The 13,146-nt window shown below is 41.8% G+C and overlaps 1 protein-coding gene across 4 annotated transcripts in view; it reads right to left on the bottom strand.

The window, feature by feature from the left end:
* Kalrn (kalirin RhoGEF kinase) overlaps nt 1-13,146 on the bottom strand; it is a 581,802-nt gene that overhangs the window by 457,747 nt on the left and 110,909 nt on the right. For all 4 annotated transcript variants that reach the window (XM_063225109.1, XM_023562599.2, XM_063225110.1 and 1 more), the window contains exon 2: nt 969-1,043. In XM_063225109.1, coding sequence (XP_063081179.1) covers nt 969-1,043 — 75 coding nt within the window. The remainder of the gene's footprint in view (nt 1-968; nt 1,044-13,146) is intronic.

The raw sequence follows: 13,146 nt of genomic DNA, 5'->3' as shown, positions 1-13,146 counted from the left end.
CGCTCACAATCTATCTTACTCATCTCTTATCTTCTCTCCATGGAGGTGGGGACAACTCATGTCCGATGTCCCCTTTTCCCTAAACCTGTGCCCTCTCTTTTTCTCTTCATTTTGGCTATCGCCCATCATCCAGGCCAGCAGTGCCTGTGGAGTGAACCCCTGCACTAGGGGGAATGTACTGCCTCTTATCCTGACTCCACACCCCTCCGTATGGACCACAAAAATCACCAAGGAGAGAAAGGGTTCAGCGCACATAGCATCACATTTGGTTGTGTTTCTCAAAATGAGATTCCTAGTTGTTCAGCTGCCATCACTCAGTCCTGGCCTCAGGATCAGGTCCTGATCCAGGAGGCCTGAAGTGGAGCCTATATGTCTGTGCTCTGTTACAGCATCAATGGAAAAAAAAACTCATTAGTTAGATAAACACATGTAGCTTGGTTCCTATCAAACTTTATTTACAAAAACTGGTGGCTGGCCCACAGGCCTAGGTATAAATGATTGACCCTTGAATTAGATGTTACAACATGTAGGTACATAAGACGGCTAGTGGGGAGAATTCAGAAATAAATATTTGTAGATATTCAAAATAATAAGAAAAACACCTACATATGAACACTTGAGCTCTCTTTGTCAGGAAAGAGAGATTAAGAGGAGACTAAAGTTTTTAAATCTATGATCTACACAGAGATGAACCCAAGTAAAACCTTGGGGAACATGTGAGGCTCACCAGGGACCGGAGCCCCTACCAGGACAGGGATGGTAAGACAGAGAGGGTGTGTAAGGCCTCTGGAGTACCCTCCACAGCCTCAAAAGGTACCAAAGCCCTCCTTTCTCTGCCCATTTTCCTCTTCATAAAGGAAGCAATCACCCCTACTTCTCTCTAATATACAAAGAAATGAGTGTCTGATGTATGTGTACCCACACAGCTTCTTCAGGTCCATTACAGAGCAAAGTGTTCAGATACTTACCAGACACAAAGGCCACTTTTTCCTTTAGGATGGGAAGGACATCAGAAGCTTTCAAACCATCATTCCGAAAAGACCCTGTGGGAAAATGAAACAGAAGATTAGTGTGAAAGAGGCCAGTGGGATGAATCCCTGGGTCCTACCTTCACCTTTCCAACCCCATCACTTTCCAACCCCATCAGAAAGTCCTTTATTCAAAACCCAATGCAAGAGAGGGTCCTCAAGACAAAGAACACTTCCCCATCATGCCAACTTGCAGGGATGACCATGGGTATAATTCTCCTGGCCCTTTTCAAGGAGTGAACAATCCAAGTCACCTCCCATCCCACATACAAAGCTCCATGCTCTAAGCACAACACACACAGGCTTGTTGCTGTTGAGCAACTGGAAGACAGAGGACTTTTAGAAAAAGATTTATGTGTCTCTTGTGCCCAGCACAGTATTTGGTGCACAGTAAGCACTCCGTAAATGTCTGTTGAATTACTTCATTGATATCAAGATGGACTACACCCTAAATGATTCTTCTTAGCCTTCTTCTAAGTATCATAGTGACTATTCACCTTCACTTTACAAAAAGAAAAGTAAACCATAATAGTCTCACAGCTGGAAACAAAGGTCATGGCAGCGAGGCATGGCGGTACCTGCCCATAATCTTAGCACTCAGGAGGCTGAGGCAGAATTTCCATGACTTCAAGGCCAGCCTGAACTACATAGTGAGATCCTGTCTCAAAAAACCAAAAACAAACAAATAAACAAACAAACAATAACAAAAAAGGCCATGGCAATACATAACTGTGCCCCCTCTTCCCTTATAATGTTATCATCCTCAATTCACAAGAGACAGGAGGTAGAAAAACACAAGTCTCCTGGAAGGCAATGCTCTCACTTTGGCTCATTCTCTGGCTACGTCTTACTTGTTGGTTGGAAGGTTCGCTCTAGGGTCTAGCTAAGGTCCTATTAGCGGCTAGAGGAACAGACTTAAGGCTGACAAAAAATGATAGGAGGGTTGTCTATAGGAACAGTAGCCTCAAGAGTTAAAGGACAATCCCACCAAGTGTGAGATGTGTGACAAAGAAGGACCCAGTTTCCATACACGTACAAAAGCCCAGGCTAGCCACTGTACCCACTGTACTTAACTCAAGTGATCCACGAGATTCATAAGGAGAACCACGCACACCTATGCACTCTGAGATGCAGCTGGGATCTCTGTTGTGGATCACCAGCAGGGACACGGCACACATTGACTCCAGAAGCCAAGCAGTTCTAGGTCAGCTCAATCCAACAGAACCAGGGATCACAGAGTCCCACCTCTAGTGCCTCTTGGCATTCAAATCTAACAATCTACAGAGGAGAATAACATGCTAGGCACAACAGAGCTACTCAATCCCTCAACCTCTAGGCATTTCCTCTCTCCAAGACACCCACCTGGCATCTTTGACAACTCAGGAAAAAGACAACAGGCCTAGGGATAGAAGTGGGAGCACTGGCACCCTCAGTCAAGGAAAAAGGGACCGATGCTCCCATCATGTTAGGGTCTACAGCAGCTGTCCCAAAAACATTTTCAAAGTGTCTTTGACAATTTTTCACTGGACAATAGAAAAAAATAATAACCCTATAGAAAAGAGAAGCTTTTTTCAGAGACTATGACATTGTTTTCTACATTCTAGCCTTATGTTGAACAGATATTTACGCTCCAACCTTATCTTCCTCAGAAAGCTAAATAAAATCTTACTAATAGAGACCAATTCATTCAATATTATTGCAGAATTTATAAACAGGTACTTAGGGAACTTTTGTTGCTGTTTTTGCTTTTCACTATAGTGCAGCAAGGAAATACTTTTGCTTCTGGCAAGGAAACTTCCTTGGCCTTACCAACCAGAGACTATCTTTGACTTACACAGGAGCTTCCTGAGAAAAATAATGCTTCTACATCAAAATAGCTTATTTCCATAATGAAATGTATCTTCCATCATTTTTAAAACATTCTCCTTCACATCATTATGCACACTTAATTTATATAGGAAAAAATCTTAAGTTAAATGCAGTTTATATGCAGAAAATAATCTTTTTCTAGATTATTCATAAATTCAAACTAAACAAGTCCCAAACCAATGTAATTTTACTGCAAAACTGGAGTTTATATAACCCTCGTCTGTCTTAAACTACTGTCCAATCTTCTACTGCTCGTCTTCTCCTCTCCTACCATGTATCCAAGAAGGCCCTAATTCTAAATATTCTCATGCCTGAAAGAAGAGCTTTCAGTTTGTTATAATGTAAATAGAAGGATCCCCAGCCTATCTCTTCCCCATCCCATGCATACAGAGAGAAACAGACTTCATCTCTTACATCCACTCATTGTGTTCCACGTCTTCTCAATCTAGGTCTCAGGACTTGAGGGTCAGCATGTAACTTGTCCATGCAGCTGGCAAACATAAGCTCCAGGATATGTCAATGTTGTGGGTTGTACTGTTCTAAGGTTCCAGAGCTTCCACTTTCCAGCCCAGAGTCCTCCCTGACTCAGTTTAGACCACTGCTGTGCTATCTGCCTGGGTATGTACCCACCATAACAAAACTCAACAATTTAGATTTACAAAATCCATAGCTACAGCATAATCACGTCCAATAATAAAAAGATTTTTTTCATGTTATATAAGGGCTGTTCCACGGTCTCTTTAAATAAAAGTTCCCTGCATGATTTAAATTAGTTTTTCACTTGCCAAAAATTGAGTTACAAGTTACTTTTCTATAACACATGTATTATGTAAAGCCACGTTGAGCTAAACTAATTAGCCCTGTGGCTTAGAAATTGGTGACCTTGCATATAAAACCTATTTGCACTGGCTGAAGAGCCTATGTATCAATTCCCCAGGGCCCTTGAGAAACCAGCTGTTAGAATAAACAGTAAGTTCACCGAATGCTAACTCAAACAAGACCACTGAAATAGCAGCATGTTTTCACTTTCAGGTACATGTCTTGATGGATTCATTGCAAATCGTCAGTAAATATTTGATGAAAGAATAAATGACTGAATGAAAGTCAACCCTTCCTAAAGCTACTCACACAAGGTCAGTGGCTTCACCTGTCACACTAAACTCTGGTGATCTGAGTAGATAATCTCCTGGGTATTATCAGCACTAATACTCTGAGAAGTTCTGAACCTTTTCTTCATAACTTACTGCCATTTAAGATCCTCAGATTATCAGATCAATATGCTTTGAAAGGAAATATTGAGAGCACATGCCCCAGTAGGACTCCATGTGCTTTGGGAAGATAAAACAACTCTTTCCTTGCTTCCCAATCTATTCTTCTCCTGAAATCCATCTGGGGATCAAGATGTTTTGGGCAAGGCACCTCATCTTGCAGGTAGCCCAAATTACAAAAAAGGGGTAAGAGTGAAGAGGAACTTTTGTAAGGCAGACACATCTTGAAGCAGGTAGACTTATACTGATTCTGCTATTTCTTAAACAAGGTATACTTGAAAGCCTAAGTCTGACTTTCTCGTCACTGAGACACAATACCTGACACTCACAAATTAAAGGAGGAGAGGTTAATTTTGGCTCAGGCTTTTAGAGGTTTCAGCCCCAATAGCATATTTAGCTGTAAACATTCAGCAAATCCACTGATGTGCATCATCCAATCACCTCCCCAAAGCCCCACTTACGAGTTATGGCAGGCTTTGGGGGGACATTGAATTATAAACTATAACACCCCCAAAACAACTAGACTGGTGGTAATTAATCTATGGTATGTATGCCACGTGGGGTTTTTATTACTATTCAAAGCTCTAACAGGTTCACTATCACTGCACTAGAGCAATGGTAGACCTGTCTTAAACAACAAAACCAAAACAAAACAAAAAACCCTGTTGAAAGAGTAGGCTCTTTGCAACTTTAAAAGAAGGTCTGAGAATAAATAAAAGCCCCAGCTCCTTGTGCTCATTGTAGGAGAACACAAAACAAGCCAGGCAGCACCGCGTGGACCTGACCAATGTGGGTGTTGTGCTTCCTCTTAAGGACAAAAACAGGCTTGGCTGGCTTTAGTGCTAACCCCACCCCATTCAAGTGTCCCGCTGTTATCAGAAGTACAAGCCTGCTGTTCCATTTATTAGCAAAGTTGCAATGCTGTGCATCTATTAGGGAAGTAAAAACTGACCACTGCCTCTTACTCAGATCCTCCAGCACGTGTCCCTTCTGCCCCTCCTTGCCCAAATACTGTCTGCTCCTTTTCACTTTTTTTTTCTCGTCATCATTTCCCACGTTGGAAAAGACCAGTCAGTCCCACTGTGACTCCTAGTCCTATATGCTGCTTGACATGGGTGAGAACGGCCAGTCTGAGCTTTGTGCCATGGACTGTGTCTGTGAGTTTGTGCGGCTAGAAAAGCAGTGAATCCCCAGGAGGCAGAGTGTCTTGTGCCCAGTGCTAGCCTGTTTCAGTAGCAATCCTGATTTCAGCAAGCAAAGCAACAACTGAGTGAGCTTCTGGAGGTGTAAAGTGCCCCGTGAATTTCCCTTTATTTCTTTTTGGTTCCCAGTAATACTCCTTAAATTTGTACTTCCTTGAAAGTAGCTGCTTAAGTTTTCTAATTTTGCTTTAAGTGGGCCTGTTTTGCCAATAGCAAAGATGGTAAATCTCCCAATGCCTCTAGTCTTCCCTGCAGTGTCCAGAACCACAGTTCCTTTGCATTCTGTTCCAGTGTGGTCCTGTCTGTCATAACAGCTCATTGTTCCATTTGCATACTTGACCACTCTGCTCAGATGCCCAGTGAAGAGAAGAACCCATTTCTTATTTGACTCACTTTGTTATCACCAAAGCCTAACATAAGGCCTAGCACATAATAAGTGACCAAAACAGAACTGTTGAAAGAATGGTCCTCATGACAGGAAAATGCCTAAATTAAACCCAAACCAAGGTTGGCCAGATGAGTTGTTGGAAAAATTGAAGCATATCAATCAGTGTCTCTGCCACATTCAAAAGAAAGGCTGCCTAAAAGTAAATCCTGAAGATTCACTACTCGAAATAGTAAGCATTAACTATCACCTCGATATAAGACTTTGCTAGAAATACAGAATCTCAGGTACCATCTCAGATCCACAGAATGAAAATAGATCTCTACAAAAGAGAGAGATCGAGACAGAGAGAGACAAATAGACTTGAGACTCCTGCACTATGGTCTATACAGAGTCTTTGAGATTGGCAAAATTGGCTCTAATGCTGCCCAGCACCCTCCTGCCCTGCCATAGGAAGACCCCTCACCACTGCCTAGGGACTATAGAGATTCAGCTGCTAGCCTGTAAGCCATCACTCACACTCAGCACTGAAATAAAAAGGCTACCCAAGAGACAGATGATTTCCCCCTCTAGGGCACTGAGACAAGATCATGTCTCACTTTTGTAGGCAGGAATTTTATAAATCATGCCTGTCCACCTTGCTCACAATTTTGTTAGCTTAAACCACTCTTTCCTGCATCAGATATTTTAATTTCACAAGAAATTTTCCTTTCTACCCCCTAAACTCTGCTTCTCTAACTACTCTTGATACCATAAATAACGTCATTTATCATAGTTCCAAATCAAGATGCTATCTCTGAGATGACCCTGGAGGAAAGAGGAGCTGGTTTACCCCTCTTTATCCCTGTTTACCCACCTACAGGTGCAAAGTCCTGAATACTGGGCAATACTGAACAAGAAACAGAGAAAGGTGAGTATCCCATGATGGGGAATCCTACCTCATGAAGTCCCCTTGGAGGATAGATCCAGCCAATGCCCTCTGTGAGTTTCCAGTTCAACACAATATTCAGTGTCTATTCTACCTGACCCTAGGAAGCTACAAGACTCCAGTTGAAAGACAAGATTCTGATATTTTGTTAAAGACCTCCCAGGCCATCCATGTATCACATATCCTAATCGCTGATGCCTCATCTACCCAGGGGCCCAAACAGAAACCTGGGAGTACTCTAGATGCCTCCCCCTCCTTATCACACTCATCAGCTCAGCCACTGGATTTTGCTGATTCTACCTCCTAAAGCCCTCTCTAATCCATTATTCTCTCTCTGCAGTTTCCCTGACCTCCCACTGAGTTAAGCTGTCCCCAGTTGTACCTTCTCTCCTTTGAATGACATTCATGTGTTTACCTTTTACTTCCTAAAAACTGATCCAGGTACCTGTAGGTAGGGACCATGTCATAATCATTGTTCTATCCTGAAACCTAGCACAGTGCCTGCCACCCAAAGGGGACTTAAGAAATAGTACCCTAAAACTGAGTACATACTTGTACTAAGATAACAGGGAGTAGGAGTGGTGAGCTGGAGGTATTTGTTAGGGCAGACTCCCTGGAGCAGATGATCTTTGAACAAAGATTTAAATAAGGGAAGAGCCAAAGGACGATGAAAATGAGTACACGCCAAGAAAAGAGGGGACCAAAAGCTATGCTGTTTGGAGAGAACAAACCTGGAGAGAATGTATTGGCTGTGGATGAGGATAAAAAGAAAGGTGTGGAGGGGCCCCATGATCTAACTCCCAGGAAGCAATAGCAAAGAGATGGCTACTGCATGTGTTCTGGAGATGCAGAGAGCTGGGGCTGTGCCGCAGCAAAGGAAAGATCTGGATAGGATCTAGCAGGTTCCAGAGGAAGGCTGTGGCTCATAACAGGGTGGGCACAGCATGTTCTGACCTGAACCTCTAGGTTATATCCCATTGCATGTTTGAGGACAAGGGGAGATTGAGACACATGGCTCGTCCTGAGCCCAGTGATGGAATTTGGGGTCAAGGGCACAAAAACTTTATTCCTTTTGATCTTCACCCTAAGTCCCAAGAGCAGGAAGAAGGATGTGTCTGCGAGCCAGCCATGCTAGCAGCTAACTGGTGGTTTGGGTACTATCCCACAAGGATCTAATATGGGACTGAATCATAAAGGAAAGAGACTTAAGGGCAGGCCCCCTCTGTGTAGGGGACAGGTGGGCAAAGCCTTTCAGAGAAGACACTGCAATTGCAGTAGGTAGGGAAGCTACTGGTAAGTGAAAGTGAGGTCTTCATTCCCCTCATCCTCCCTTCTCTCATCCCTGTCTTTCTTAAGTTGACAGAAGAGGAGAAAGGTGGCAAAAATGGGAGAAAGAGATAAAAAGCTTGAGAAAGACAGACGTGTGTGTGTGTGTGTGTGTGAGAGAGAGAGAGAGAGAGAGAGAGAGAGAGAGAGAGAGAGAGAATGGAGGTGTATGTTCTTGTTTCCTCTTCACAGATGCTAATGAGCTATTGAGGAAACTGCCTGTTGGAAAACTCCTCCAGCAACTATAAATGTTACTTGGAGCACGCCTTCAAGCAGCTACTGCCAATGCAGGAAGTGTGCACTGAAAGGAAGAAATAAATCTGGCAGAGAGAGGGACTGGACAGCTTTATATCAGAAACAGAATACAGGTCTCCCCCTGACCTGAGAGTCACCTGCCTACAGTGAAGCCTGTTCTGCACAGCCATTGTCACTGTCTCATGACTGCCACTCACCAGTATCAAAAGACCTGATGGCTCCCTCTTTTTCTTGGTGGCAGGTGTGCATGAGAGATGATATGAGAGAGATCTCCTTCTTGGCTATGAGACCGATGAGCACAGGACATTTGGAAGCCTTTGCTAACCTGATTTCAGTACAAATGGTAAGAGCGGGAAACCCAAAAAACCAAGGGCTCCTCTTCTGGCAAAGTTCTAATCACTGAGCATTTCTAAGCAAAGCGACCACGACTCCTGCAAAATAAGACCACTTGAGATGATAATGAACTTGGGCTAGTTTCTACTTTTTCCAAGAGAGAAGCACTATTTTCCCTTGTCTCTGACATGAATTTGAAATTCATTCTTTGCAAAGAACATTTTTCATCCTACCCTGAAGGATGTCTTTCATAGGACCTTCCCTAACTGCTCCACCAACATCTAGGCTGGGCTTGGTTTTCTTTCCGTGCATAGCATATAAGATGCTCTTCATTGTTCTCTGCCACATCTGGCTTCTTCACCGTATGTTAAGCTCCTTGAGGGCAGCAGGGACTGGGAGCTTATTCGGGTATCACCAGTGGCTGGTACACAGATGGTACTTAATGAGAAATGTAGGGACTAAACCTTTCATATTTACAGGGCTATGGCGTCTTCACCCTGAAAGAACTTACAATAACTGCGGAGCTTCTTCCTCCCCCAAGCCCTCCTTGTGCCTACCTCTGTCTTCACCTTTCTCCTTCTTTCCTGTGTCCACTCAACTCAAATGTAGCCAATTTCATTATTCACTTTCCAAAGTCATATTAGAGATAAAGGCTTGGCTAATGGGCTACTTTTTGAAGAGCAGAATATTGTCCTAGTCATTGTTAAAGTAGCTCTATTAAAGATGACTACTTTAAATATGTGGATAATATCTCCAGGCCTAGCTAATGAGCAAACCACTTCTGTTTATTCTTCGTAAGATTTAATATTAACTCCAGTGGAGAGCTCAACTGTGACATACATAGGCTCCCTCCTTAGAAAAACTGACACCTTGAGTGTAATGCAGACACAAGAAAATGGACACAAGAGAAGAACTTCAGTCACCCCTTCTTAAAAAATGGATTCTTCTCTAACTGACCAGGTTACTTCACAGGTGTTGATATCAGTGGAAAAACTGTCTTTTTGTTAAATCAAGCGTTCCTTTTAAATGGATCTTCACAATAATTCTAAACTTTGCTGTATCAATGATGAATATGAGTCAGCTGTTGAACATTAGTGGTTTGCTATTATAATACATTTAGAGAGAGTGATGATATGAAGAGGCAAAAGCTATGTGCTGTGGAAGTTCAGATGTACAAAAGACTCACTCCTTGAGATCCTTGCCCTCAGTTCCTCTTTTCCCACGCATGAATAGCAATAGTGTTTAATTTAAGCAGAACATAAAGACTTTAGCTAAAGATGAAACTGAATTAGAAATCAAGCTTTGGGCTCTGTCGCCATGGAAGATACTCTGGCAGGCATCGAAACATGCAATGCCCCATTACATCACCTAATACCTCTTCCTTTTCCCCTTCCCTCTTCTCTGTTCTGAAATTCAGGTGTGGATGTTGTTTAAAAAATAAATTAAATAAAACCCCCGAAACATCTGACTACCATGGTTCAAGGCAAGAGGCGCTCATGGGCAACCTGTGGTGCAGTCCCTACTCACAAGCTCTGTCTCCACTGCTTTACATTCTGGTTTTCCAAATGTGTCATTCCTGCTCCTATCACTGCCATGGTCATTGGTAGAAGAAATGCCACAGCACATACCAAGCACAGACTGGACACGTTAACCACAGATACAAAACAGTGAGGGTCTAGGTATTAGCCAAGTTTGCCAAATCGCATGTGCAACTGGCAGGTGAAAAAGGACACACCCAGAAGTCATATTACTGAACAAACTCTGCAAACTAAACCACCTTCTCTCCACCCTGTCAAATCACATGTGTCGCTGTTCTTGGTCCTGAACTAGTGTATGGTACTCAGGCTGTTCTCCAGGCTTTCCTGATACATAAACCAAATGAAAAAGAAGCAGAAAAGAACCAGGCATTAAGATAGATCAGGGAGATAAGTAAGTACGAAAAAGTATTGGGATAACACAGACAAGCAGAAATTACTGGAGAAAATTAGAAGGATTTTGTTGCTTTTGTTTTCAAATGACTGCAACAATTACTCATAAGTACTCAGTTCCTCTGGAAATGAGATGGATGAACTCTATTTGTCACCCAACCCATGTTTATGTTTCTAGATAAACTGACTAACTACATGTGAGGTGGATGGGTGGGCTATGTAAAGATTTCCAGTGTTAAGCAATTTTTGACCCTACTTAAGTCATTGTATTAGGCATCCAAACATGTAATAAATATTATATATATGGAAAAGAAAAAACTGTAAATACCTTAATACTAAATCTATTGAAACATCATGAGATTTATACAAGTTAGCGTTGACCTCTCCAATTACAAGAGGTGCTAAAAATCATGACTATTAGTTTCCAGACATTTATCAGTACAGCAAATTGCTGACATGTGTATTTAATAGAAACCTATGTGCCAAATTCTAATCACTATGTGTATAAAGCACCCAAACAATGTAGAGATGATGACCATTAGGCGCTTTGAGTTTAGGGTGACAGTCACATATACCAACATATAATCTCAACAGAATATGAGGCATTCAATATAGAATTACACTCGGGTGACAAATATTCAGAAAATTCTGAAGAAATAATAAAGCTCCAGCTTAAGAAAGCTACAAATGGGAAAAGAAGCAAAGGGTGATTGGATCATTAACAAGATTCTGGATTAGACAGGATAGTGGTGAATACCAAGATCTGTTTGAAAGAAGGATGCCCAAGGTACAATCATTCTTCTCAAGACCTGGATCCTCTCCAGAATAACAGAAATGAGCTAATGTTTGGCAGAGATGCACATAAAAATTTCCTCCATGAGCCTAGAATAATCAGAACCAGCATAAAATGGGGTGTTGCTCATGTCAGGAGGGGTTTGACTTGTGACACCTGCCATTTCTTTAGAACAGAACACAACAGTGTCAAGTACTAAACAAGATCTCATTTTCTTCTTACTACTTTTCCAACATTCCATAATGTAAGTACATTAAATTTAAATATAAAACTACATGAACAGCACATAAAGAAACACCCAAAATGCAAATCTATTTAAATCATCTCCATACTTTCTTCCTTCTGGAAGTCACCAATAGCACAGGAAACTCTTACATTAGACTAAAACACCCCTACACAGCAAAGGAAACCGCACAATGAGAACCTATGGAATGGGAGGAAGTATCCCCAAATTATGTATCTGGCGAAGTGACATTCATGTAAGTGAGACTTTTGCTAAAAGCACTGACTCCTCTTGGGCCTACAGATGCCCAACAGGTAACTAAATTTAGAGCAGAAGCATGGCACCCCTGGCCTTCATACTGCATTATACTTTTGTTACCTTAAACTTCGGTTTGGGTCCCTGACCAACCCTGCAGGCATCTCCACATTTTATGAATGTACATTCTCTCCTGGGGTCATATGGATAACAGCAACAATAGATCTGATAAGTAAACATCTTGTGACAAGAATGGAAACTACCGCCTCTGTCCCCAAGCTTTCTTACCACTGATAAGACCCTGCCTCACCATCCTGAGATAATGATACCATATCACAGCCTGACCAAGATTCCCAGCTGTGCAAGTCGCTGGCCCAAGCTATAAAATCCTGTTGACTGAGCCTCTCAGGGAGACATACTTTCAGCCACTAGATTGCTATTTTCCTTCCCAGCATGGCCACACTGAAAATAAATTTCCTTGCTTGCCTTCATCACTGTTGTCATTATTTATCTCTTCATTTGGTCTTTTGGAGCAGAGAGTCAGACGTGGTCCATTGTGAACCTCAGGGCAGGGCCTCTGGCCTAGGTCACTGGTTACATCTAGAATATCTAAGGAACTCCAAAAACTGAACCACACAAAAACAACCCAGTTTTAAAATGGGCAATAGTCCTAAGTAGACATTTCTCAAAAAACATACAAGTGACCTATGGCTATATGGGGAAATGCTTATGATCAGTCATCATCAGAAAAATGCAATTCAATGCACTATCACCTAACCTCAGTACAACAGCTATTATCAAAAAAGACTAAAGATAGAAAGTACTGTGGGGATGCAAAGAAAAGGGAATCCTTACACATTGTTGAGGGAAATGTAAACTAGTACAACCTTTATGGAAAACTGTATGGAGATATCTCAAAAATTAAAAATAGAACTACTATATGATCCAGCAATCTTGCTACAGGATATACATTCAAAAGAAAGAAAATGAGTGTGTAGAAGAATTTACCTGTACTTCCATGTTCACTGTGGCACTATTCATAATATTCAAGAAATGGAAATAACCTAAGTGTTCAGTGACTGAACACTGGATGAAAAGTTATAGTACATATATGCAAAGGAATACTATTCAGCCATAAAAAGAATAAAATCCTGTCATTTTTGACAATATAGAAGATTTGAGATCATTATATCAAGTAAAATAAGCCAGGCACATAAAGTTAAGTACCATATAACCTCATTAATATGCAGCATCTAAAGAAACTGGTTTAGAAGTTGAGGATAGGATGGTGTTACCAGAGCCTGGGAAAACTCAGGGGAAGAGAAAGGTTGAGTAACTGCTACTAAGTAATAA

Source organism: Cavia porcellus, unplaced genomic scaffold (assembly GCF_034190915.1).
Source record: "Cavia porcellus strain 051 isolate PalLab524CR breed Dunkin Hartley unplaced genomic scaffold, mCavPor4.1 scaffold_15, whole genome shotgun sequence".
Classification (NCBI taxonomy): Eukaryota; Metazoa; Chordata; class Mammalia; order Rodentia; family Caviidae; genus Cavia; species Cavia porcellus.
Note: the sequence above shows the minus strand (reverse complement) of the source record. Positions and strands in the feature narration are given on the sequence as shown.